Source organism: Trifolium pratense, linkage group LG1, assembly GCF_020283565.1.
Source record: "Trifolium pratense cultivar HEN17-A07 linkage group LG1, ARS_RC_1.1, whole genome shotgun sequence".
Lineage (NCBI taxonomy): Eukaryota > Viridiplantae > Streptophyta > Magnoliopsida > Fabales > Fabaceae > Trifolium > Trifolium pratense.
Window position 1 is genome coordinate 13987051 of NC_060059.1, and position 23076 is coordinate 14010126.

The following is a 23076-nucleotide window of genomic DNA, read 5'->3' on the forward strand; positions in this document are numbered from 1 at the left end:
CTGGACTGTTCTTGGTTGTTTCTCTAAACTGGTTCCATACATAGATATTCATGACTTGCAGTTAACCGTCAAAGATGTAATTAGTAGCAACAACCCTCACTCTCAAATCTTGTATACTAATCTCCCACATATGGCTCTCGACATCATCAACAACACTCACACCATCTTTAATGACCAAATTTAAGATACTTTTATTTGGTCTAACAATAAGAATGGTGTCTACACCGCTAAAAGTGGCTATGATTGGATCTTGACCTGCACGGAACAGGTTCAACCATCCCCTCACACTTGGTCTTGGATTTGGAAGTTAAAAGTTTCGGAGAAAATCAAGTTCCTCATTTGGCTCGCCTGTCATGACAGTGTCCCTACCCTTATGTTGCTTCATCATCGAAACATGGCTCTCTCCCCTACTTGTCCTCGTTGAGGGCACCATGAAGAATCCTTTCTCCACTGTGTTAGAGACTGCAATTTCTCTCGATCTATTTGGCTCAGCATGGGTTTTACCCCGACAATTTCTTCACATCTACCTCCCCTCATGATTGGCTCAAAGAGGGATGTTTTAGCCCTCGAAGTCGCAGTTTTTCAGCTGGCATATGGTGGATTTGGAGACATAGAAATTTAATGTGTTTGAGCAATGAAACTTGGTCTCCTGTTCGCCTTTCTTTTAACATCCACAACATGGTTGAAACTCTAAAGGTTAGCTTCCCTTCCACTGACAACAATGCTACAACAGACCGATTTGTTAAATGGAATAATAATAATTTCTCGGGAATTATCCTCAACGCTGACGGCAGCTGTTCGGGGACACCAGCTAGAGCTGGTTTCGGATGTGTCATCAGGAACAACGATGGTTTGTACTTGGCTGGAGCTTCGGGTTTCATTTCAGGCTCCGCTGACATTCTTCTCGCTTAGCTCAGCGCTATATTCCATGGATTGAAACTGGCTAAAGACTTGGGTTTCAATCAGTTATCTTGTTACACCGACTCACTTACCTGCATAAATCTCATCCAAAGCACCTCCTCTTCTTACCATGTCTATGCTGTTCTTATTCAGAATATTAAAGATATTTTGTTACAAGGTACCATCTCTTTGTGTCACACTCTCTGAGAGGGCAACCAATGTGCTGACTTCCTAGCAAAACTGGGTGCTTCTTCAAATGATGATATATTAATCCATACCCCTCCTCCGGTTGGCCTCTTGTACCTCAATGCAGACGCTACAGGGACTCTCTTCATGAGAGAATAGTTTTTCTTTTTCTTTCACATTTAGCTTTGTAACAAAAAAAAATTAGAAGTTATCTAAAAGAATTTAATTTATATACACTGTCGGTATAAAATTATTTTATAAATGCATCCAATAGTATACTGACACATGTGATGTGTTTTAAAACACATGACATGTCAAATTTTATTAAATGATGTTGGAAATTATTTTATTCCAAGGAACATTCATACCTATGAATAATTTTATGTCAACCTGGTAACAAACATGAGTATTTCTACCCTAATTCATATACTGCATAGACACTTATTGCACTGTCAGTCCAAACATTATTCAACAAAAGTTTTAATCAAAATATAATTGTTCAACATTATTATAGACCACAGCTTGTGCCAGTAGAGCTTGAATGAGAATGAATCACTTATTTCAGCAATTTATGCACTTCAGTCATGTGTCATTTGTTCAGCTTCATGCCTGATGGATTCAAAAAGTGGCGAAGACAAGTAACGCTCTCCAAAACTAGGAAAAATCACCTGCAAAACAATGATTCATAAGTAACATTATTTGTATAAGCCAAGAGATCATAATCATTTCATAATGTTGCATCGAATCGAATAAACTTATTAAGGATCGTAAACTTACAACAATGAGCTTTCCCGCATTTTCTGGTCTCTTCCCTAATTTTATTGCAGCTGCTGTTGCAGCTCCTGATGAAATTCCCATCTTCAAAAGACATTCATATAATCAGCATGAAATATAATAGGCTTAACTATACATTTGGTCCCTTACGTTTATTTTAGGTTTCAATTTGGTCTCTTACGTTTAAAAAGTATCAATTTGGTCCCTTACGTTTATTTTAGGTTTCAAGTTGGTCCTTTCCGTCAATTTTGTCACATGTGGCAGTCAATTTGCATACGTGGACTGACACGTGGCACTTGGACACGCTGACACGTGTACTGTTCAAACGGTGTTAGTGACAAAACTAACGGAAAGGACTAACTTGAAACTTAAAATAAACGTAAGGGACCAAATTGATACTTTTTAAACGTAAGGGACCAAATTGAAACCTAAAATAAACGTAAGGGACCAAATGTGTAGTTAAGGCAATATAATAAGAGTGTAACGCATATGGACTGCAAATGTAATTTTTTGTTACACTGTTATCAAATCGTACGTCAATATGTGCAAATTTATTGATATATTTTAGAAAACAACATAACAAACTGACAATACGGTGAGATATGATTGGATGACTGTGTAAAATTTGTGTAAAACTGACAATATGGTGAGTGCATATCCATTCAACTCAAATAATGTTAAAATATGCATATTCACAGCAACATATTTGAAGAGTTTTTATATAACACAAATAAGTGAAAGTAAAATACTACAAAGCCAAGCCATTAACAAGAATCATAAGTTATGAATCATGCCATACCAGTAAACCTTCTTTCAAGGCAAGCAACTTAGCAGTTTCTATAGCTTCTTCGCTTGAAATCTGTAATTTATAATATAACCTTGTTGGTCAAAATAGAATCCCTTGTATTAGCATCTAGAATTGGAAACATTGTTGATATATTTCATAAATTTCAAGAATTAAAGATTCATAATTAATATTCCTCACTATCATATATATGAAGGAAAAGACTAGTTTCTGCATCATAATTGACAATTGAATACCAATGTATTAGTGTTGCAAACTACCTGAATAACTTCTTCTAGGAGATCAACTTCCAAGATAGGCGGAACGATACCAGCACCAATCCCTTGGATTTGATGTTTTCCTTTGATATGTATGCAAATGGAAAAATTAATCGGTAAAGCGACTTAAGTGATTATCTAAGAACTTGCTTAAATATCAGAAGAATAAAATTCTCACATTTATATATGATGACACCTTACCAAAAAATATAAATTATAACAATTCAAATGAATAACAAGAATATTTAGTAGCAACATTACAAGAAAAACCAATATTCCCTCCGGCCTTAATTATAAGCAAATTTCCACTTTTCATATTCATTGGATAACTAATGTATCTGACCTTAATTATATACCAGATACATTAGTTATCCAATGAATCTAAGGCCGGAGGGAGTAATCAACAAGGGGACTAAGTGCAGCTTTGAACTTCCAAAAAACAGCTAAGTCAGCAATCTAACAGGATTTGTCGCATACATTTCAAAACTGCAAATATCAAATCATAAAGACCAGAAAAGAAAATTCAGAGTTGTAAAATCACCCGGCTTTCCTCCATTCAAAACTGCACTTTCAGATGGTTCTACACCATATACCTAGAGGGGAAAAGCAACATAAATCTAAAGTTAGCATAAATATAAACAAATCAACACAAAAACTTGTTCACATATTCAATCTCAAAACAAAAAGTATGCATGGTAAGCAAATCAACCTTGATCTCTGAGTTTTTCTCCTTGAGGAACTTCCCAACACCTGTAACTGTTCCTCCAGTTCCTATCCCTGCAACCAAAGCATCAATTCTCCCTCCAGAGTCTCTCCAAATCTCAGGGCCAGTCGTGTCGTAATGAATCTAAAACGTTGACAAATTAATCGGCTACATTTTTTTCAACTCATGAACCAAATTAGGCAATATGAATTATGATAATACCTGTGGATTGGAAGGATTTTCAAATTGATCGAGCTTATAACTATTAGGCGTCTTCGCTAATAGCTCGTCCGCTTTCTCAAAAACTCCAGCAACTCCTTTGGCAGGGTCTGTCAGATAAACCTCGGCTCCAAAAGCTCGCAATATAATTTTTCTCTCGAGACTCACATAAGATGGCATAGTCACTAAAAGTTTATAGCCCCTCAGTGCTGCTATGGACGCCAATCCTATGCCGGTGTTACCACTTGTTGGCTCAACAAGAACAGTCTTTTCAACCATTGTTTAAAAAGATTAAAGTTAGATCATACATTCAACAATATGGATAATACTATAGTTGGCTGAACATGCACCTAACATTATAAGCAATAACATAGGAAATTTTATGTGAATAACACAATTTTCCATATGAAATTCATGTGTAGAAGTGCATGGCTTAACTATTACATGTTTGAGTATCGGAAAAAACTCAAGTCTCACATTGGAAATAAATAAGACCTTATTAAAAGAGTTTATAAAGGAGAGTTAGACCCAATATGAAAACCTAATATGGTACTCCCTCCGGTTTCTATTATACGCAGAAAAACTACTTTTTATGTTCTTTGGAAAACCAGATGAAACCGCGTGAACTCAGACTTCAGGTGATTGTGATCCTCACCTTACGAAAGTCCGGTAAGAAAACCTAGATATCTAAGATGACTAATTACCTTTCCAGGTGTAATGAGGCCTTTATTCTCGGCATCTTCAATCATACTCAATGCTATCCTGAGTGAAAACAACAAAATTATCATTACAGATTCTTATTTAATTAAGATTCTTAAAACCTTACGATTCAAAAAACAACTGTAGTTTGTGAAATTAAAGAATTCCATTTCCATACCTATCTTTAACACTGCAGCAGGATTGCAAGTATTCTAGCTTAGCAGCAATACGAGCTACACACCCTTCAGTGATGTTGTTTAGATATACCAATGGAGTGTTTCCTATTAACTTTACAATAAACCAAACAACAAAATTATCAGTAATATTTTTTTTTTTATATTAACCCTCTAGTTCCCGAGGAAAGGGTCCGATAATCCAGAGTTCGGCCGCGAAGTAAGTAAAGTCTTGCCAAAAATTGTTCCCACCAGGAATCAAACTCGGGTTCTCCCGAACGGTTTGTCCTAGAGAGCTCATTAACCACTTGAGTCTAATGTCTTGGTTAATTATCAATATTTTTTTGGGTGGGGCGAGTAGCTCAACTGGTTTGAGCTAAATTTTAAGGAGTCCAGGTGTAAAAAGGTTTGTGTTGAAGTACCGATGAAGGAGAAAATTACTAATCAATATTAACGATTAATTATTAACTTTGGCTTTTTTAGAAAAACCAAACATGAAGATTAAAAATAAAGCTAACATGGTAGGGTATGATAAGAAAGTAGTTACACAAAAAAAAAAATAGTTATTAAGAGAAAATATTACTTCAGTGACATCTTTCTTGATTGCAAATTGTTGCTCCATGTTATCTGATGAACAAAGCCTGCAAAAGTTTGTTTGTTTAGTTCCTTTGAGAAACCAACAGCAAAAGAAAACATTATAAAACTCAAAAGAACAAAATTAAGGAGATTGGAACTTCACTTGTATCAGTTGTGTGTCTTCAATGACAGTTTCAGATTGTTGAAAAGTTGCCAGGAAGTTTAAGCTTGCCCTTGTGTATTAGATTAAGATTAGACTTTTTGGCTTTAGCTAAAATCCAAAAGCTATCTTTGTTTCTGACGGAAGATCCAAAAGATATCATGTAAAATTATTGGATAAATATTGTTAGTCTTTTAATTTAATTTCAATTAACATTTTAGTTTTTATTTTACTTTTACAATATTTTTAGTCCTTTCCATTTAGTCTACTCTAGGATATGATCTCTGCTTAAACATATCAAAAAAATATTTGTTGAAATTAGTCTTCGCAATTGTACACGGAGAATATGTTAATTTACCAAAATAATAATTAAAATCTACACCTTAACTAAATTTTTTTCCTAAAAATCTTAAAGAGGATGCTACTTCCCACAACCGGCAGCATTGCTTCCGGAAGGTTTTGTGTGTACGAGGAGATAGAAATAAAAAAAAAAGAGGTGATGAAGAGAGAGAAAAAAATATGAGAGGTAGACATATTATATGGACATGATAGAGAGAGCACGAGAAAAAAGGCAATAGAGGATCTACACTCGGTTGTGTATTAAAAACTCGCACACATAAGTGGAAGAGCCGGATTCGAACCATATCCACAGAGCAACTGACATAACAATTTTGGCATTTTTACTAGTTGGACTAAGATTTGTAAAAAAAATTATTAATATCTTATTTTGACTAATACACACAAAAAAAATAATAACCTTTAACTTAGGCTAAAAAATGGAGACTCTTGCTATAAGTTTGTTTGGATATTCTTACACAACGAAAAAATAGGCAGATGTGCCGTAAATGTAGTTCAATTGATAACTATCAGAAACATTATTAGAGAGACCGAAATTCGAACCCAAAATTCTCCATTTTTCCACACTTAAAATGTGACAATGAATCCCTTTTGCTAAAATTCCAGATTTCCTTTCCCATTATTTCAAACGCACATTTCTAACAGCATTAATGAATTTGAATTTACAAAGATGAGTAACTGAAAAGGCACATCTGATGGTTCAAACACAAACTGCAACATGAGATAATACCATTGCCTCCCACTTCAAATTTGAGAAGCAAAAAATTAATTCAAATGGTTTTTACTATGTAAGTTCAATGCTCGAAGATCATGTTCTCCGCTTCTCGCTTCACAGATTCAAAGAGCACAGATGATAGATAACGCTCTCCAAAGCTCGGGAAAACAACCTATTTATGTATCCAATGAGCCTGTTAGTGCTAGAATAGTATAAGGAAAATGCTAATGAGTGCCTCCAGACACTCTTTAAGCATTTCATTTAAAGGAAAATGCTAATGAGCCGGTTATTATGCACTCGAGGAGATTGCTCAGGAAAACATTAGATAAGAAGTACCATTGATTATATCTAAGCTACCTTTAGAAGAATGTTTAAAACTAGATGAACAGATAACAAACTTACAACAATGAGTTTTCCAGCATTTTCTGGCTTCTTTGCAATCTTAATTGCAGCGGCTGCGGCAGCACCTGATGATATCCCCACCTGCAACAGAAGTTCACCAATAAAATTGAAGTATCATTAGAATTTTATTTTTCTTCCCCCTTTCGCTTAAACACGCAAAATGGAAAGACGGTTCAAATGATACTAGTAACTCAAAATGATAACTTACCAGCAAACCTTCTTTTAATGCAAGAATTTTAGCAGTTTCAATAGCTTCTTCGCTAGATATCTACAAAAGCACAAAAATAAGAATTGCCATTGATCTATGGACTATAGGGTGTAGAACAAATAGATTATATGGATATTTAACATGCCTTAAACAATTAAAACATGCATTTTCATAGCAAATGAATTATTGTACTTTGATCGGTCCGAAGGATGAATTGTAAGTACATAAATTTTAATAATGTGGTGTCACCTAGTAGAGAGGGAAAAAGATAATTCAACAGTCTGCATACTCATAAGTTGTTTTCGTTTACAAAATTGGGGAACGAGAGATTATTATTAATTAAAGTGACACTAATAGTCGGTTTACAACTTTCCCCGAGGGAGTTGAACTATGTCCCTTGATGTTAAAAAATCAAGCTTTTAACGTTGAGCTGACAGACACTTCATGGACCACATACTCTTAAGTTAATCAAAAGTACTGCTACATATTTTTACATCAACTTTACTATTGAAGGGAGTACATCAAATTATTATACAAAAAATATATTTTTAACTGCAAATATATCTCAAAAGATTCACGCCTTACTTGGATTACTTCATCAAGCAAGTCAACATCCAGAACACCAGGGATGAAGCCAGCACCAATTCCTTGGATCTTATGAGGGCCTTGAACATGGAAAATATCGCGCATTCGTCAGAGAAATTATGCATATAAGGGGAAGAGATTTGATATGTCTATATACAAATACAGAACAATGTACAAAATAAAGAGTGATAAGTTATGCACAAAATCCAACTTTTTCTTCTTGTTGATAGAATGTGGGAGCAAAGGTGAGAAGGAAAATCATAATCAATACCATTTTAAATTCCAAAAAAACACGTTCAGTAGTAAGTATCAGACAGAATCCATGTTTTTACAAGAACTTGTCAAGTGTGCATATTGTGTACAAGTACATATAATCATCAAGGCAGTAACAATCAGTGACAGTTTATGTGCCTCTAAATATAGGAATTAGAAATCGGATTTGCGAATGGTGATTTAAAAGAAAAAACCTTACAAATGATATAAATGAAACTTAACCAGTGATATGAATGAAACTTACAATAATAATAGATAATAAATATGTCAGACTCACCAGGTTTCCCTCCGGACAATACTGGACTTTCAAGTGGTTCAACGCCATATAGCTGAGGAAAACAAAAAAGAAAAAACTTGTAAGCAAAACAAGGAGAATATTAGAAAGAATACAAAACTTGCAAAATTTATAGAGGGTAATGACTAATAACATACAGTTACAAATTCAAAAGCCTAACCTTAATATCAGGGTTCTTCTCTTTCAGATATTTCCCGGCACCTGTTACTGTACCTCCAGTCCCTATACCAGAAACGAGGGCATCGACTTTTCCACCAGAGCTTTTCCATATCTCTGGTCCCGTGGTTTCGTAGTGAACCTAAAAGTAGGTCAGGTGGAAGAGAATGAGTTAGTTAATTCACTTCAACCAAATGATTCTCTAAAAACAGCACATTGGTGCAACTAATATACCTTTGGATTTGCAGGATTTTCAAATTGCTGAAGAATATAAGCATTAGGAGTCTTTGCAAGTATCTCTTCAGCTTTCTGAACAGCGCCTTTCATACCTTTAGCTGGATCTGTAAGAACTAACTCAGCACCAAAAGCGCGAAGAATGGTTCTTCTCTCAAGACTCATTGAAGCAGGCATGGTTATGATAAGTTTATAACCCTTAGCAGCTGCCATGAATGCCAAACCAATGCCAGTGTTTCCGCTAGTAGGCTCAATGAGGACACTCTACAAAATGATCAACAATTATAAACATTGAGAATTCATCTTTAATTTGATAATCAATAGTCTCTCTAAATACCTCAAAAAACCAATCTATGTAAACATTTTAAAATTTGAGAGTGATAATGATTATCAATTAAAATTAAATAACAATTTTCTTAATGCAGCTGCAAAAGTTGGACAAAAGAATGAGTAGAAGGAAGCTTTAATATCAAGAAGGAAAACTAACTTCTTGTGGTCTAATGAGTCCTTTCTCCTCGGCATCTGCAATCATGCTATATCCTATCCTGCATCAAATTAAAGAATTATATATCATTATCAACACAGAAACATACAGGTCCCACGTACGTAGTATGATTGGTGAGCTTTAAGAAGGTCCGGAGTTCAAACCCTGAAAACAAGCATATTCACTAGCTAACGTTCGCCTACCTAAGAAAAAAAATTCAGAATAGTCGAATAGATCTTTTGGCAATTGGCATGAAACAGAATACAGGCATGGATATCAATAATGCAACTTCAACACCAAAACTACATGTCCAACAATGTCAAATAAAATGATCTCATAATCAAATCCAATAAACTAAACCAATTGGAATCAATCTCTTAATCAACATTACAAATAACACTATCAATCACATTACTACAATCAATCAACAAATCAAGAGAATCTTAGAGGAAAATATTTCAAATCTAAGAAAGAAGAAACCTACATACCTATCTTTGACACTGGAGCAAGGTTCCATCATTTCTAGCTTGGCAGCAATTTGAGCAACGCAACCATCCACAACATGGTTGAGATATACCAGTGGAGTTTTTCCAATCAACTGTGCATTGCAATAAAAATGAAGAAAAACTATATAAACATATTCTTAGAAAGAATGTTTGGTCACATGGATCCAAAAAAAAGAGTCGTATTGATCTCACAAACACTCCTCAAATTAGACGTGTGTCTCGGTGTCAGGCACGACGCGTGATACATATGATTACATTATTGAATTGTGTGAATTTGTCAAAGTATTATCGGTTTCAACGTGTTAGTGTCCGTGCTGGTAACTTACTTCAGTGACATCTTTTGCAATGGTTGACTTGTGTTCCGCCATTTTAGGAATTGATAGTAAAATAAGAGATTAATGAAAAACGTTTAGAAGAGGAAATTGTGAGAGATAGGTTAACAGTTGAGAGCGTGTTATTCTCTTGTGGTAAGTTGAAAATGAAAACAAAGACGAGACTGAGGTGTTGTAATAATTGTAATTGTAGAAAAGGAAAGACACGTGGCGAGTATCTGGAAAAGGAAAAAAGAAATGTTGTATGTGTTGCGTGGTTTTCATTGGGTTTAGCGTTGAATTTTCCCATTTTTATGCTCCTGGTTCATTCACTCATATCATCGTACAGTATTATTCTGTCACGCTGCCTTTGACTTTTCGTACCACACCAAGGGACTTAGAGTATCTCCAATGGTAGTACTTATTAGTGGTACTTATATAGGTATCTACTTATTAGATACTACTATTGGAACAAAACTTATTTAGTATTTAATAAGTACTGCTTCTCAAATAGGTATCCTCTCTGACCTTATTATAATATATTTTTGTGGGACTTACTTATAAAGATGTAGTATTATTAATGAGAAATAGAGTTATTAGGGGGATCGATTTAGAACTTTTTAAGAGGTGCTAAGTTGGAGGGATTAAGTAGTTATTAGGTACTATTAATAAATGAGTGATGTGTACACGTAGGACCCAGTTAAATACTCAAATTTGAGGAGCTCCATTGTGGATGCTCTTATGAGTACTACTCCTACTTTTTTTCGTCTTACAAAATGTTAGTTAAAGTTGAGATTTTTTTTAAGGGTCATGCTAAACAGTGCCCCTGGGGCACTAGTTAAGCATACTAAAAAAGGAAATAAATGATAAAGTTAATGATGAGAGAGAATAACTTTTCACATCATTAAAACATTGAATGCACAATTTACGAGATAAAACTTCTATATTTGTATCCTTAACTAGTGCCCCGGGGGCACTATTTAGCATTTTCCTTTTTTTAATGGGAACACTCCTTTTTTTCATATATTATGTTGATATGTAGCGGTATACAATTTAGATGGATGATTGTCATTGAACATAAATAGTATTTAATAGTATTAAAAAAGTAATAAATATTATTTATAAACCAATAAGAATCATCTACCTCAACAAATGTACCGGTACATATCCATAATATGTGTACCAAATAATTCACTATTTTTCAAATATATACTCATATTTTCCGTCTTATACTCCCTTCGTCCTAAAATAAAATATAAGAGAAAAAACTCTTTTTTTGTCCTAATTTATAAAAGAAAAACACAAACATTATTTCTTTTTTAATACTGAATATGACCTAAAGCAGATTTTACCATATGGGATCTTTTGGTATGTATATGGGGACATATTTGTTTATTTAAAAAATAAAAATTTGTTGGAGGTCTAAAGAGCTTTAGTAGTCTTGTCTTTCGGCCAACCTAAGGTATCATTTTTTGCACGGTTATTTTTTAAGTTACATTTTTATGATTATATAAACTACAATTAAAGATGATCGAGGTGGCATTCATCACACCTCACACTATAGATGAATGACTTGCTATTTTGAGTTCATAAATTTAAATCATTAGTCTTACAAGTTGAGAGGTTTCAGGAGTAACCAGGTTGATGTTGTGTCTGAGATTTTAGAAATCATGATTTTTAAACTAGTTCAAATTTATAGAGGGGTAATATTACGTCACTTTAGAGCATCTACTTATAATATTGGTTGAAAAATTGATAATGACTTTTGGACAACTCTTTGGTTGCCTCATAGTGGTTTCCTGGCCGACCTCTCATTAGTGAGGTCTCGAGGAGTGAAATTGAAAAAAATGTTAGAAGTCATTGTTCTAAAAGTACTTCGTGGGATTTTCATAATGTGCTATAATCCTTCAAGATGAGGTCGATAAGAATTTGATAATTCGAATAACACAAAATTCTTGCAAATCTCATGTCTCTAGCAAGTCTCGACTCATGATAAGTCACTATACGTTCAATGAAAGTATTATCCATACTATCAAAATTCTAACTAAAATCAATGATTCACCGGACGTCTCCTCGCCATAATAGGCCACCAAACACAGTTCTACGCCCATATACTCAAATAACATCCATCCACATTGAAAATATAACCCTCCTCGCGCGTAGGATGCCAAGTTATGTAGGATTATTACCAACAATTGGACTAGGAAAACAAGAAGCAATGATTGAAGTAAGCTTATGCACTTCCAGCACAATCTTGAACAATATGATCGATTCTTTGCCAACACACACTATGTTTATGGCCCTCAAATTCCACCAAAGTCCCGCAACAAACACATAAATATCTGAACCCTTCAAATGATTTGTCGACCAAATCTTAAAGTTCATCTCACTAAAGGAAGCCACATTCTGATAGCTAAAAGTCTTCCATATCCAAACAACTTCAGTGCAGTGATGCAGACAATGCAAAATAGTTTCTTCATTGGCTAAACATCTATGACAAATATTAGATCGAGAGAGATGTATTAATAGAATTATGGCAAACACCCGAAATATTCGATCCAGATCATGATTCGAACTCCACATATTCCACTAATTCACCTTAAAGATGAAATTTTTAGGCGATTAATTGCTAAATAATATATATATATATATATATATATATATATATATATATATATATATATATATATAAAAAGTAACGATTAATTTAAAAATCCTCCAAAATTTCCAAATACTCTTGTGCTAATAATAATTTTAATTTCAATAGAATGAAATGATTTTGACTTTAAAAAATTAGATCATCTCATGTGTAATAATGAGATTTGGATTTGGTGCTCTCGAAAAAGCATGTAGTTTCACCGCTATTGTGTATTTCATCCGCTCATTATTGATTAGACATCTTAGATTAAATACAAATAAAATAATCATCAAATAATCTATCTATCAATAATTGATTAGACGGCTAAGATGCACAACAGCGTGAAACTGTGTGCTTTTTCAACAACACCAAATTCAAATCCGTAATAATGGAATTTGAGTTTCCTTGTTTGTTATTCCTCCATTGAAGAGAGATAGAAACAAGTGAAAATTAGTGGATTCCACGACACAAATTACCCGTAATAATGAGTTTGAACGGTGAGAGATCACATTTTCACATAAGCTGACGAGTCTCAATGGTACAGTGAGAGATCAGAGACCTTTCATATTTTTCTGTTTTTGTAAATGATGTGAGTTTAGGTGATACTGATAGTACTATTTTGTAACCGATAGCTAATTAATGTGAGCATGATGGAATCGCTGAGCCAAATTGAATGAAGCAACAGTAACTATACAACAACTCGTAACGATTCTTCTCTCATTTCGTCGTTCCCAAACCTATGGGAGTTCCAGCTTTTTACCGATGGCTCGCCGACCGTTACCCACTCTCGATCGCCGACGTACTTGAAGATGAACCAACCGTCACCGACGACGGTGTTCCGTTACCTATTGATGCATCTAAACCTAATCCCAACGGAATGGAGTTCGACAACTTGTACTTGGACATGAACGGTATCATTCACCCTTGTTTTCACCCTGATGGCAAGGTATGTAGCAGTAGCAGCAACATTCTTCTCTTCACCTCGTTTCTTTCTTTTTCCCAGTTTCAACTTATTGTTTCAAGTTTTGCTAACAATTTTCTTAATTTAATTCGATTTAGGTGTTATTATATAGTGATCTGATGTGAATTTATGTGATGTTGTTGGGAAGTGAATTAGGTTTTTTTTTTTTTTTTTTTTTATAAGCAAATTGTTACGCAGTATATTACAATGTTATGTTAGTTTTTCTCCGACTTGAACCCTGGACCTCCAACTCCTTAACCCTTAGCTCAACTAGCTTAACCAGTTGAGCTACCCATCCCACCCAGGAAGTGAATTAGTTAATAGTTGATAAGCTAACTTATAGCTGAAATGAAAACTTAGCTGGTAGCGGATAAACTATCTGATTTAGTTAATTGTGTTAGTTAAAATTAGTTTATAAATATGAATTGACATGAAAAATATATCTTCAATTAATATTTAAATTTTTTTAGATAGTATAATAGAGGTAAATTGAGAGAAAAAAATGATAAGTTATAAGCTACTTGAATTAGATTATGAGAAAACGCTATAAGCTAGTAAAAATAAGATACAAGCTCGTGAGAAAAAAATGTTACCAACCAAGTCTTGTTTAGATGTATGAACTATAAGCTAACTTATTATGCTTGCCAAGTAGACCCTTGGTGCAATTGCATTGTTATGATTAATTGATTTTATAAATGCAGGCAGCACCAGCTACATATGATGACGTGTTTAAGTCGATATTTGATTATGTTGACCATCTATTTTCGTTGGTTCGTCCAAGGAAGCTTCTCTACCTTGCAACTGGTATGAGTACGATTATATTATGATGTAGTGGTCTTTTCTTTGTTCTGTAACATGCTAACATCACTAGTTGTGGAGGTGGCATATTTTTTATGTTAAACCCTAGGGATATTAGAAGTTAGAACTTTATGTCATAACCTAGAAATCACATTAAAGCAATGTTTTAAAAACTGATCTGGGGATCAAACAGTGAGACCTCCAGATCCTGGTTCAATTGGTTTAACTTGCTAAAAAAAACAAAAAAAATTCGGTTGAACCAATTGCTGTTCAACTGGTTCAGGCCCAGTTCAATCCGGTCCAACCAGACCGCAGTACCACTGTGGTCTAACCAACTAGTAAACTGACCGGTTCCTGATTCAATCGGTTGAACCGGCTGATTCGGTCCGGTATTTAAAACATTGCCTTAACTAGGTGGGTGTATCAACATTCCCACAGGATGTCATGTCTTAATTTTTTTGCTTCTAACTAGACCGGCGACAATATGGTTTGAAGTCTTAAGATTTAAACTCAGTGCAAATCTTTCCATACTAAGACATCCTTTTTTTTTTGAGCAAAAAACTCACACTTCCAATTTTCGGAAGGCTACAATGTATCCCACAGCATAAATCCTCTGTCCATCTTCATGTGTTTTTTGTCACACTCACATTTACTTTTCTTGCCCTGCCAGCTTTTGTCTATTGTTTCCTTACTTTGAAATCTGCAGATGGTGTTGCACCAAGAGCAAAAATGAATCAACAACGTTCTCGGCGCTTCCGAGCTGCAAAAGATGCAGCTGAGGCTGTAAGAATATTAATATGCTCATGCTTTCAAGGTTCTTGTAGTTTTTTCAGATGGATTTACTGTCCTCATGTGTAAATATTGTAGGAAGCTGAAGAGGAAAGGTTGAGGAAAGAATTCACAGATGAGGGAACACTTTTGTCTCCTAAAGACAAGCCTGAGACTTCAGACTCAAATGTCATTACCCCTGGTACTAAATTTATGGCAACTCTGTCAGTGGCTCTTCAGTATTATGTACAGACTAGATTGAACCGCAACCCTGCCTGGAAAGATATAAAGGTGCCATTGAAACCGCATCCTATTAACTCTTTACGCCGATTGATCCCTTCAAGATGGGATGATTCCTTTCTTGCGGAGTAATCCCATCTATTTTCTTTTCCCTTATACATCTGGCTTTCAGGAGGCTTTGTCTGTATATATTTATTTACGGGCTGCATTGGATGATTAATTATTTGAAGGTTATACTTTCTGATTCAAATGTTCCTGGTGAGGGAGAACATAAAATAATGGAATACATCCGGTTACAACGTAATGTTCCTGGTTTCAATCCGAATACTCGACATTGTTTGTATGGATTGGTGAGTTTTACCTTAATTTGAATATTCATCTTATCTGTTTTTATGGTGCTTTTCTCCTTTCCTTGATTTTTGCATGAAATTATATGATCATCAAACCAGGATGCTGATTTAATTATGCTCTCCTTAGCTACCCATGAGGTTCACTTCTCAATATTGAGGGAGGTTAGTTTCCAATGTGTGAATTGCTCAGATGTTTTTGTTATCTCATTGATATCGATGGACAGTATAAAATGATTAATTGCTTGATGGACAGGTAATTACTTTACCTGGACAACATGATAGGTGTTTTATGTGTGGCCAAGTTGGCCATTTCGCAGCTGATTGTCACGGTAAGCCGGAAACTAAAACTGAGGACGGTAATACTGCTGAGGATTGCCCAATTCACAAGAAAAAATATCAGGTTGGAGGATTAGAATCCAGCATGCTGATCTGAATCTTCATTTTACATTTTTTTTAACTTTAAACTAATTCGTGGTATTCACAGTTTCTTAACATCTGGGTGCTTCGTGAATATTTGCAATATGAATTGGAGATTCCCAACCCTCCTTTTGTGATTGACTTTGAACGAGTAGTGGATGATTTTGTATTTCTGTGCTTCTTTGTCGGCAATGACTTTCTTCCTCATATGCCAACATTAGAGATCAGGGAGGTAAGCATCTGGCAAGCACCATGGTACACTAACCTGTACTTGAAACAGAAAATATGGCATTGCCATTTCCTTATTATTACTATATGTATATTATGTGGGTCTTAACATGCTTTGGTTATGCCTTTTTATTCCACTGCATATTTGTCTTCCTACCTAATTGTCAATGTTGTACTCGTTATTCTATTTCAGGGAGCAATAAATTTACTGATGCATATATATAGGAAGGAATTTACTGCCATGGGTGGCTATCTTACTTATGCTGGCGAGGTAATCTTTTTATAATCCCGTATCATTTTTGTTTGCCAAAATGTCATTAGGTTGCGATGTGTTCTTATACAGTCTTCAACAATGATATGTTCACTTCTTCAGTTGCTTATATTGTACTTTGGATATAACTCTTATATCGTCAATTTGGTGTTTCTTCTTTTTTCAAAAAGTGTTGAATTGTGAATATCTTTATCCCTCCCAGGTTTTCTTAGATAGAGTGGAATATTTTATCCAATCTGTCGCTTTTCACGAAGATCAAATCTTTCAGAAACGAGTTCGAATTCAGCAGGTATTTTGCTTTCTAATTAATTTTTGAATTGTACACATGGATTGTGTGTTACTTTCATACAATATTATATAGTAGGTTGCTTCCTGATATGTCGTTACTATAATTATAGGTGGCAGAAAACAATGAAGAGATGAAAGCTAGGGCAAGAGGAGTAATGCTTCAAGAGCCACGACCCTCATTTTCCGACAAGGTTCAGTATTAAAATTTATTGCCAGAATATTTTTGTATTTTCTTGGCTAAATTTAGTTTTTATGTTGTTGACTTTCTGCAGCATGTTTCGGAACTCCACCAGTATAATTTTTCTGGATTGCCAAAGCAATTCTATTCACCAGTATAATTTTTCTGGATTGCCAAAGCAATTCTATTGGTGAATCCCAAACATGCACGGAGGGTAACTTGTTTGTGACACGAGCAATCTAGAAATTGTTGCAAAGTTTTCATAATGAACTACATGTTTCTTATTTTCTCAGGTCAAGTTAGGGGAGCCTGGATACAAGGAAAGGTATTATGTTGAAAAGTTTGGCGTATCAAGTCCGGAGGAGATTGATAAAATTAAGAAAGATATAGTAAGTTCTATCCATTTTTCTTACTTACAAATAATCAACCTTGTCAAATTATTTACTGTTATTGGATCACATTGCATACTTATGTATTGGACCGACTCTAATATATTATTAGAAATATCATATAAAGAGTTATAAACCATTCTTAAACCATATGTTTTCACCTAATAGCTTCAGCTTTTTGAGTAGCTGATTCGTAACATGGCATCAAAGAATCCATGACCAAGAGGTCTGGAGTTTGAACCTTGCCACCTTATTCTTCAAATAAAAAGCTAAAAGATAGGCGTGTTTGTGCGTGGACACACTTCAAATCCAATGAGCCGTTGCATGAGGGGCTGTGCTATACATAAAATTAAGAGTTAAAAATCATTCATAAACCACTTGTATCTTTGATAGCGATCCATGTTAGGTGGTCTTGAAATTGTGTTCTTACCGTCTGCCTTTGTTCCAAAGGAGAAATGGGAGTCTGTTCATGTGAATATGTTGCCATCGTATGGGTTAGATCAGTTGATACTGGTGTAAACCAAATTCAAATCCAATGAGCCGTTGCATGAGGGGCTGTGCTATACATAAAATTAAGAGTTAAAAATCATTCATAAACCACTTGTATCTTTGATAGCGATCCATGTTAGGTGGTCTTGAAATTGTGTTCTTACCGTCTGCCTTTGTTCCAAAGGAGAAATGGGAGTCTGTTCATGTGAATATGTTGCCATCGTATGGGTTAGATCAGTTGATACTGGTGTAAACCAAATTCAATCTTTTACCTAATTACAACTTTTTTGCTGGATATATATTTCACAAAAATCCAATGTTGGATTCAGATTACGCTTCATGCAAATTCTTATTATTGGTAGATGGACTTGTTGATTTTGAATATTTATCTTCTTTGTGACAATTATCCTGCTCATTCTTATTATTTCTGGCTTTTGAAAAATAAAAATTTGCATTATTGTCTTTGTTGTCCTTGTAGGTTTTGAAATATGTTGAAGGCCTTTGTTGGGTTTGCCAGTATTATTATAATGGTGTATGTTCATGGAAATGGTTAGTGATACTTTTATTTATTAGTTATGGGACAATGGTTAGTTACCAATTGCTTCGTTTTTCATGATTGACTTGGTAGATTGGTAAGTTTACATGCATGACATGATATACTGTTAGTAACAAATTTTGGTGGACAACTCCTCTTGTAAACACATATTCGGAAAACGGTGAAGTTATCCCACTGTTGCTCTCTCGGAAGGTCAAGTCCAACTACTCGGACCTTTTGTAGGTCTAAGAAGCTGTTAGACTGAATGTTAATGTTTAATTGTCTTTATGATTATTTCTTTGCTTAAAGATATCCTAGTACAATGGATAGGCGTGTATTATGGCATCTGAATATTATAATGTGATAGAATAATCTTCCTATTGGACAGGTTTATGAAAGCGGAAATAGATAAGTAGTTAGGATAAAGAGGGGATTACTGAAGTTGTTGTAATTGCAACTGTCAATAGTTAGTTTATAGCAATTTGGGACCAAAGCTATTATTAAAAGGAGGAATTAAACAGAAAAAGGAGTTAGTTGAGATTTCTGGAGTTGGTTTATGGAGGTTCCAGGTTCCTCAAATTTACCTAGGTTTCAAGTATTCTGTCATTCTTTCATTTGTGTCGGCAATACAATTCATTCTTCCGTCAATTTATTTCTTCTGTAATTATTCTGATATAAATTCTATCAAAATCCTCCACTCAAAGGATGACAAGATGTTGGAAATATTTATTCATTATTTTTTTTCTTAATTTTATTAAATGATTAAGTGAGTGTGACTTGGCAAATGGCTTGGTGCGCATAACAGGTCCAGCATCTTTCTATTGTGTGTGAACTTCTGTGTGCTACTCCCAAACATAATGTAGACTAGATTGATTTGATGACTAGGATATAGTCTTTTCTGTCTGAGTTGCTTTTAGATAATTGTTGTGAATTTCTAGGAGTGTCTCCTTCGTTTTAGCTTTAGTTGAATTGCCACGCATAATCATTGTTCATTTTTCTCTCTATTGACTTTTATTGTGTTTCCAGGTACTACCCATATCATTATGCTCCTTTTGCTTCTGATCTTAAAGATCTGTTTGATCTAGAAATAATATTTTCCCCTGGAGAGCCATTCAAACCATTTGATCAGCTTATGGGGGTCCTACCTGCTTCAAGGTTCTTCCTCTTTCCTGTCCTTAGATCTATACTGCTTTGCTATATATGGTTTGCTGATACTAATTTTGTTACAGTTCAAATGCACTGCCTGAAAAGTATAGGGATTTGATGACCGATCCTTCATCACCTATTTTTCACTTCTATCCTGCTGGTGAGATAAATTGTCTATTAAATTTGTATTCTGCTATATTTTACATAGTTTCGTATTCTGGTATTACATGGATACCCTTTCGACAGATTTTGAGATTGAAATGAATGGAAAACGGTTTGCATGGCAGGTATTATAGTGCTTTTTATGCATTCAAACTGTTTATGAATTAACCAAAGATTAAGGTTGATCTTATAAACTACTTTTGGGGATTCTTTTCAGGGTGTTGCCAAATTGCCATTTATTGATGAGAGGAAATTGCTCGCTGCCACAAGGAAGCTTGAAGACACATTAACGGTAAGTTTTGTTTGGGTGTGTGGAAGGGAGAGGGGAGGGGAGAGGAGAGGAGGGATTGTTAAATGTTATAATAAGCTGTAAAACTAAGCCTGCCGATTCTTCTGCAATCCACCAGGAATATTTTGATGTTTAGGATTATGCAGAACTAAGGATTCTGCAAACAAATCAGAGTTGTTTCTCTCCTGAGATTATTTGTTTATTTTATAGGAACTCTTGAATCATAAAAAGAGTTACATTAAGAGGTGTTAATTATTCCTTTGTTGTATTTTTGTTTCCAATTGCTGGAAGCTTTTGTTTTGGATCTTTTTTACTTTTCAATAGATGTTTCAAATGGAAAGGTAACTGTGAGATGCATTGAAGTGTTGTCATGTTTAAAAGCAAAAGAATTCAAGATTCTTTTTTTTTTTTTTGACAGAGCATTCAAGATTCTTAGTTGTGTCTTTAGTGCTAAATTTCCGTTTTGTTAGATGCAGGAAGACGAACAGCTTCGAAATAGTGTGATGCTTAATTTGCTTTATGTCAACCGTGCACATGATTTGGCTTCACATATTTTATTGTATTACAAAGTTTATGGCCAATTACCTATTCATCAAAGATTTGTTTCACCAATTGACAAAAATGCTAGGTTGGTGAATGTCAATGGTCATCACTCATCATTCATGAATATCCGTAGATATTTACGAGGCTCATATGCTTGTTTTGTTATCTCTTTTATTTGTTAGCAGTGGTGGGATGAATGGATATCTTTGGGCATGTGAGAGAAATGTTTTGAGCTCTATTGTACCTTCTCCCATTGATGGATTGCCAGATATCGAGAGTAATCAAGTCCTGTAAGTTTTTTCTTTTATACTCGCCTAATATTTTATGATCTTTGGTGTGGACTCATACTGAATGTTCTTGAATTTCAGAAATATCACGTATCTTAATCCTTCTAGACATGGACACATCCCAAAACCTCCTGATGGTGTAGTAATGCCCAAAAAGGTTTGTATATGCTATCCACACTTAGCATCCTACTTAAGGTTTATTGGATTTGTTCAGAAAAAAAAAAACTTACAGTTTATTGGTTCATAGTTCATACTTCATCCAGTGAATGGAGTTCTGTGAGTGTTAATTATTCATTTACCTAATTGCGGAACTAACTAGGCTAAGATAGTTGGCATGGATGGAATCATCTATATTTTGGCCTAATGTTATGTTTCACTCATAAAAATAAATGTTTTTTTTTTTTGACACACTCATAAAAATAAATGTTGATCCCTTATGTTCCTTCCCTTCCTGGACCAGTTATATTATACAGACCCCACTTACTTTGGCATTGTTTTTATTTGCAGATATTAGAAGACACTGATATCAAACCTTTTCCAGTACTGTGGCATGAAGACAATGTTGATCGGGGACAGCAAGGAAGGGAAAGGTGAGAATAAAACTTTGAGGATCTCTAGTTGCTATAGTATAAATTTCATGTTCTTGCTGCCTATGCTTCAAACATACAAAAGACTCTACCAAACCATACCTGATGATTAAGTTTAATGTTCCATAGTCATTGCCATCTGTTTCCATAATTGAGAAGTAATCATAAGTAAATTCTAGAAAAATCAATGTCGAGGAGCTTGAAAAGTTCTGAATGGCTTTCAAGTTATACACGTGAATTTCTAGATGCCCGTCCTTACTTTTGTCTATGTGATGCATCTGACAGGTCCCAAGTACCTGGAGCAATAACTGGATCTCAATTAGGAGAAGCAGCTCATCGTCTTGTCAAGAACAGTCTTAACATTAAATGGAATAATACATCCCATGGATTGTTGGAGCAACCTCCACATCGCCATACAACGAACAGGTTCCAATCAGCTGGACCATCTGGATATGGAAAGTATTATGGAGAGAACACAAACAGTTATCATGGAGAACATAATCACCACGGCATTATGGCTAGAGATAGATATCCAATTTCATCTAATGGTGGGCAGATGGACAGACGGAATTTTAGAATACAAGATAGGTCACGTCATCAAGAACAGTTCCAAAATGTGAAGACTGGGTTTTCTGCTTTGACAATGGAGGAAGGATTGAGACCTAAGCCATCAAGGCTGCCAACTTCTGGACCACCAACCAATATAGAACCTCGATTTGTGCAGAACACAGGTCCTCCAAGACCATCTCCAAATTGGAATAACAAAGCACCTATAAATGGAATGTATACTAGGCGTCAAGAAGCTGCATTTGGGGCAGTACCTCATCATAAGCAGGTAAAGAAGGTTTACCAAGTTAAAACACGTTCACCCCAAGAAACTCCAGATTGTGGGAAGCAATAGTGGCGTTTGTGGGTTTTAGTTGTTTTGTGTTTGAGGTGCCTTTGTTTCTCTCTTCCTATTCGAATTGGAGCTACGTTGTCTCTCTTCCTTGAATTGGAGCTATGCTCTCTTTACGGCCATTGACGGGCTATAGGAATTAGCGTAAAAATTGTTGTTTTGTTCCATGGCATGGAACTAGCTAACTAGGTTCTTATATCATGTGTAAAGTATGGTCGTGCTTTATAACTTTTTTCTTTTCTTTCAGAGAATGCTTTGTAAGTTGTCTTTACAATTAACTTGTACATAGTTGGTGTGAATAGAACTTGACATGCCAAATGGGCAATGTTAGATGTTTATCTGGGATCGTAATGCCCAGCATCTATATTATGCACAGAAAAGATCGTGTTTGACACATTTATCATTTCTCTTCGTCAATTCCTTTCCCATTTTCTTGTATCATATCGATATTGTGGATGATTACGTTTGAGATATACTGAACTATACAATCACGACCAGTGATTTGAACGCCAGTCATTGGTTTTGAAATTGTTGAAAATAAGTTTGTGCCGGAGGTTTATTGTGATGTTAGCAGCGAATATGATCCAGGGTGGGTTCGTCTTGAATCCTAGCGTGTCGGAGGGTTCAAGGGACTAG

At 35.0% G+C, this 23076-nt stretch overlaps 3 protein-coding genes across 7 annotated transcripts; 1 reads left to right on the top strand and 2 right to left on the bottom strand.

Moving 5' to 3' along the window:
• Nucleotides 1-1360: 1360 nt before the first annotated feature.
• Nucleotides 1361-5709, bottom strand: LOC123903088 (cysteine synthase-like). Of its 2 annotated transcripts, XM_045952966.1 has the most exons (11): nt 5456-5709; nt 5300-5357; nt 4722-4831; nt 4549-4606; nt 3848-4111; nt 3632-3769; nt 3464-3515; nt 2926-3005; nt 2660-2719; nt 1864-1944; nt 1361-1754 (listed from the first exon to the last, which is right to left on the bottom strand). In XM_045952966.1, the coding sequence occupies exons 2-11, from the start codon at nt 5336-5338 to the stop codon at nt 1665-1667; spliced, it is 972 nt and encodes a 323-aa protein (XP_045808922.1). In that variant the 5' UTR covers nt 5339-5357; nt 5456-5709; the 3' UTR covers nt 1361-1664. The 2 variants fall into 2 exon arrangements, 1 of the variants encoding a protein (XP_045808922.1); XR_006807821.1 differs by lacking the exon at nt 1361-1754 and having other exon boundaries at nt 1888-1944; nt 2660-2738; nt 5456-5612.
• Nucleotides 5710-6345: 636 nt separating this feature from the next.
• On the bottom strand, nt 6346-10259 carry LOC123903087 (cysteine synthase). Its single transcript, XM_045952965.1, has 10 exons — nt 9994-10259; nt 9650-9759; nt 9165-9222; nt 8678-8941; nt 8448-8585; nt 8270-8321; nt 7720-7799; nt 7135-7194; nt 6927-7007; nt 6346-6696 (listed from the first exon to the last, which is right to left on the bottom strand). The coding sequence occupies exons 1-10, from the start codon at nt 10033-10035 to the stop codon at nt 6604-6606; spliced, it is 978 nt and encodes a 325-aa protein (XP_045808921.1). The 5' UTR covers nt 10036-10259; the 3' UTR covers nt 6346-6603.
• A 2804-nt stretch (nt 10260-13063) lies between these two features.
• LOC123903093 (5'-3' exoribonuclease 4-like) lies at nt 13064-22853 on the top strand. 4 transcript variants are annotated; one of them, XM_045952975.1, is made up of 22 exons: nt 13064-13562; nt 14279-14381; nt 15082-15158; nt 15243-15434; nt 15614-15733; nt 15833-15895; nt 15987-16133; nt 16218-16382; nt 16572-16649; nt 16852-16938; nt 17048-17128; nt 17409-17504; nt 18472-18542; nt 19555-19683; nt 19758-19834; nt 19921-19961; nt 20054-20128; nt 20602-20753; nt 20854-20958; nt 21037-21112; nt 21463-21545; nt 21828-22853. In XM_045952975.1, the coding sequence occupies exons 1-22, from the start codon at nt 13356-13358 to the stop codon at nt 22441-22443; spliced, it is 2841 nt and encodes a 946-aa protein (XP_045808931.1). In that variant the 5' UTR covers nt 13064-13355; the 3' UTR covers nt 22444-22853. The 4 variants fall into 4 exon arrangements, with proteins under 4 accessions (XP_045808931.1, XP_045808929.1, XP_045808928.1 ...); XM_045952973.1 differs by having other exon boundaries at nt 13074-13562; nt 20596-20753; XM_045952972.1 differs by having other exon boundaries at nt 13121-13562; nt 20596-20753; nt 20851-20958.
• Nucleotides 22854-23076: the final 223 nt, after the last annotated feature.

Bases quoted from the DNA above. Each gene is read 5' to 3' on its own strand.
- LOC123903088 (XM_045952966.1), bottom strand. From the start codon at position 5,338: ATGGAGCAACAATTTGCAATCAAGAAAGATGTCACTGAA. The intron at 3,516-3,631 runs GTTGATTTGCTT...TTTCCCCTCTAG, and splicing joins AGAAAAACTCAGAGATCAAG to GTATATGGTGTAGAACCATC. The intron at 1,945-2,659 runs GTATGGCATGAT...TGTCTTTTGAAG, and splicing joins CCTTGAAAGAAGGTTTACTG to ATGGGAATTTCATCAGGAGC.
- LOC123903087 (XM_045952965.1), bottom strand. From the start codon at position 10,035: ATGGCGGAACACAAGTCAACCATTGCAAAAGATGTCACTGAA. The intron at 8,322-8,447 runs GTTAGGCTTTTG...TGTTTTCCTCAG, and splicing joins AGAAGAACCCTGATATTAAG to CTATATGGCGTTGAACCACT. The intron at 7,008-7,134 runs GTAAGTTATCAT...CTTCTGTTGCAG, and splicing joins CATTAAAAGAAGGTTTGCTG to GTGGGGATATCATCAGGTGC.
- LOC123903093 (XM_045952972.1), top strand. From the start codon at position 13,356: ATGGGAGTTCCAGCTTTTTACCGATGGCTCGCCGACCGTTACCCACTC. The intron at 19,684-19,757 runs GTTCTTCCTCTT...ATTTTGTTACAG, and splicing joins GGGGTCCTACCTGCTTCAAG to TTCAAATGCACTGCCTGAAA. The intron at 19,835-19,920 runs GTGAGATAAATT...CCCTTTCGACAG, and splicing joins TTTTCACTTCTATCCTGCTG to ATTTTGAGATTGAAATGAAT.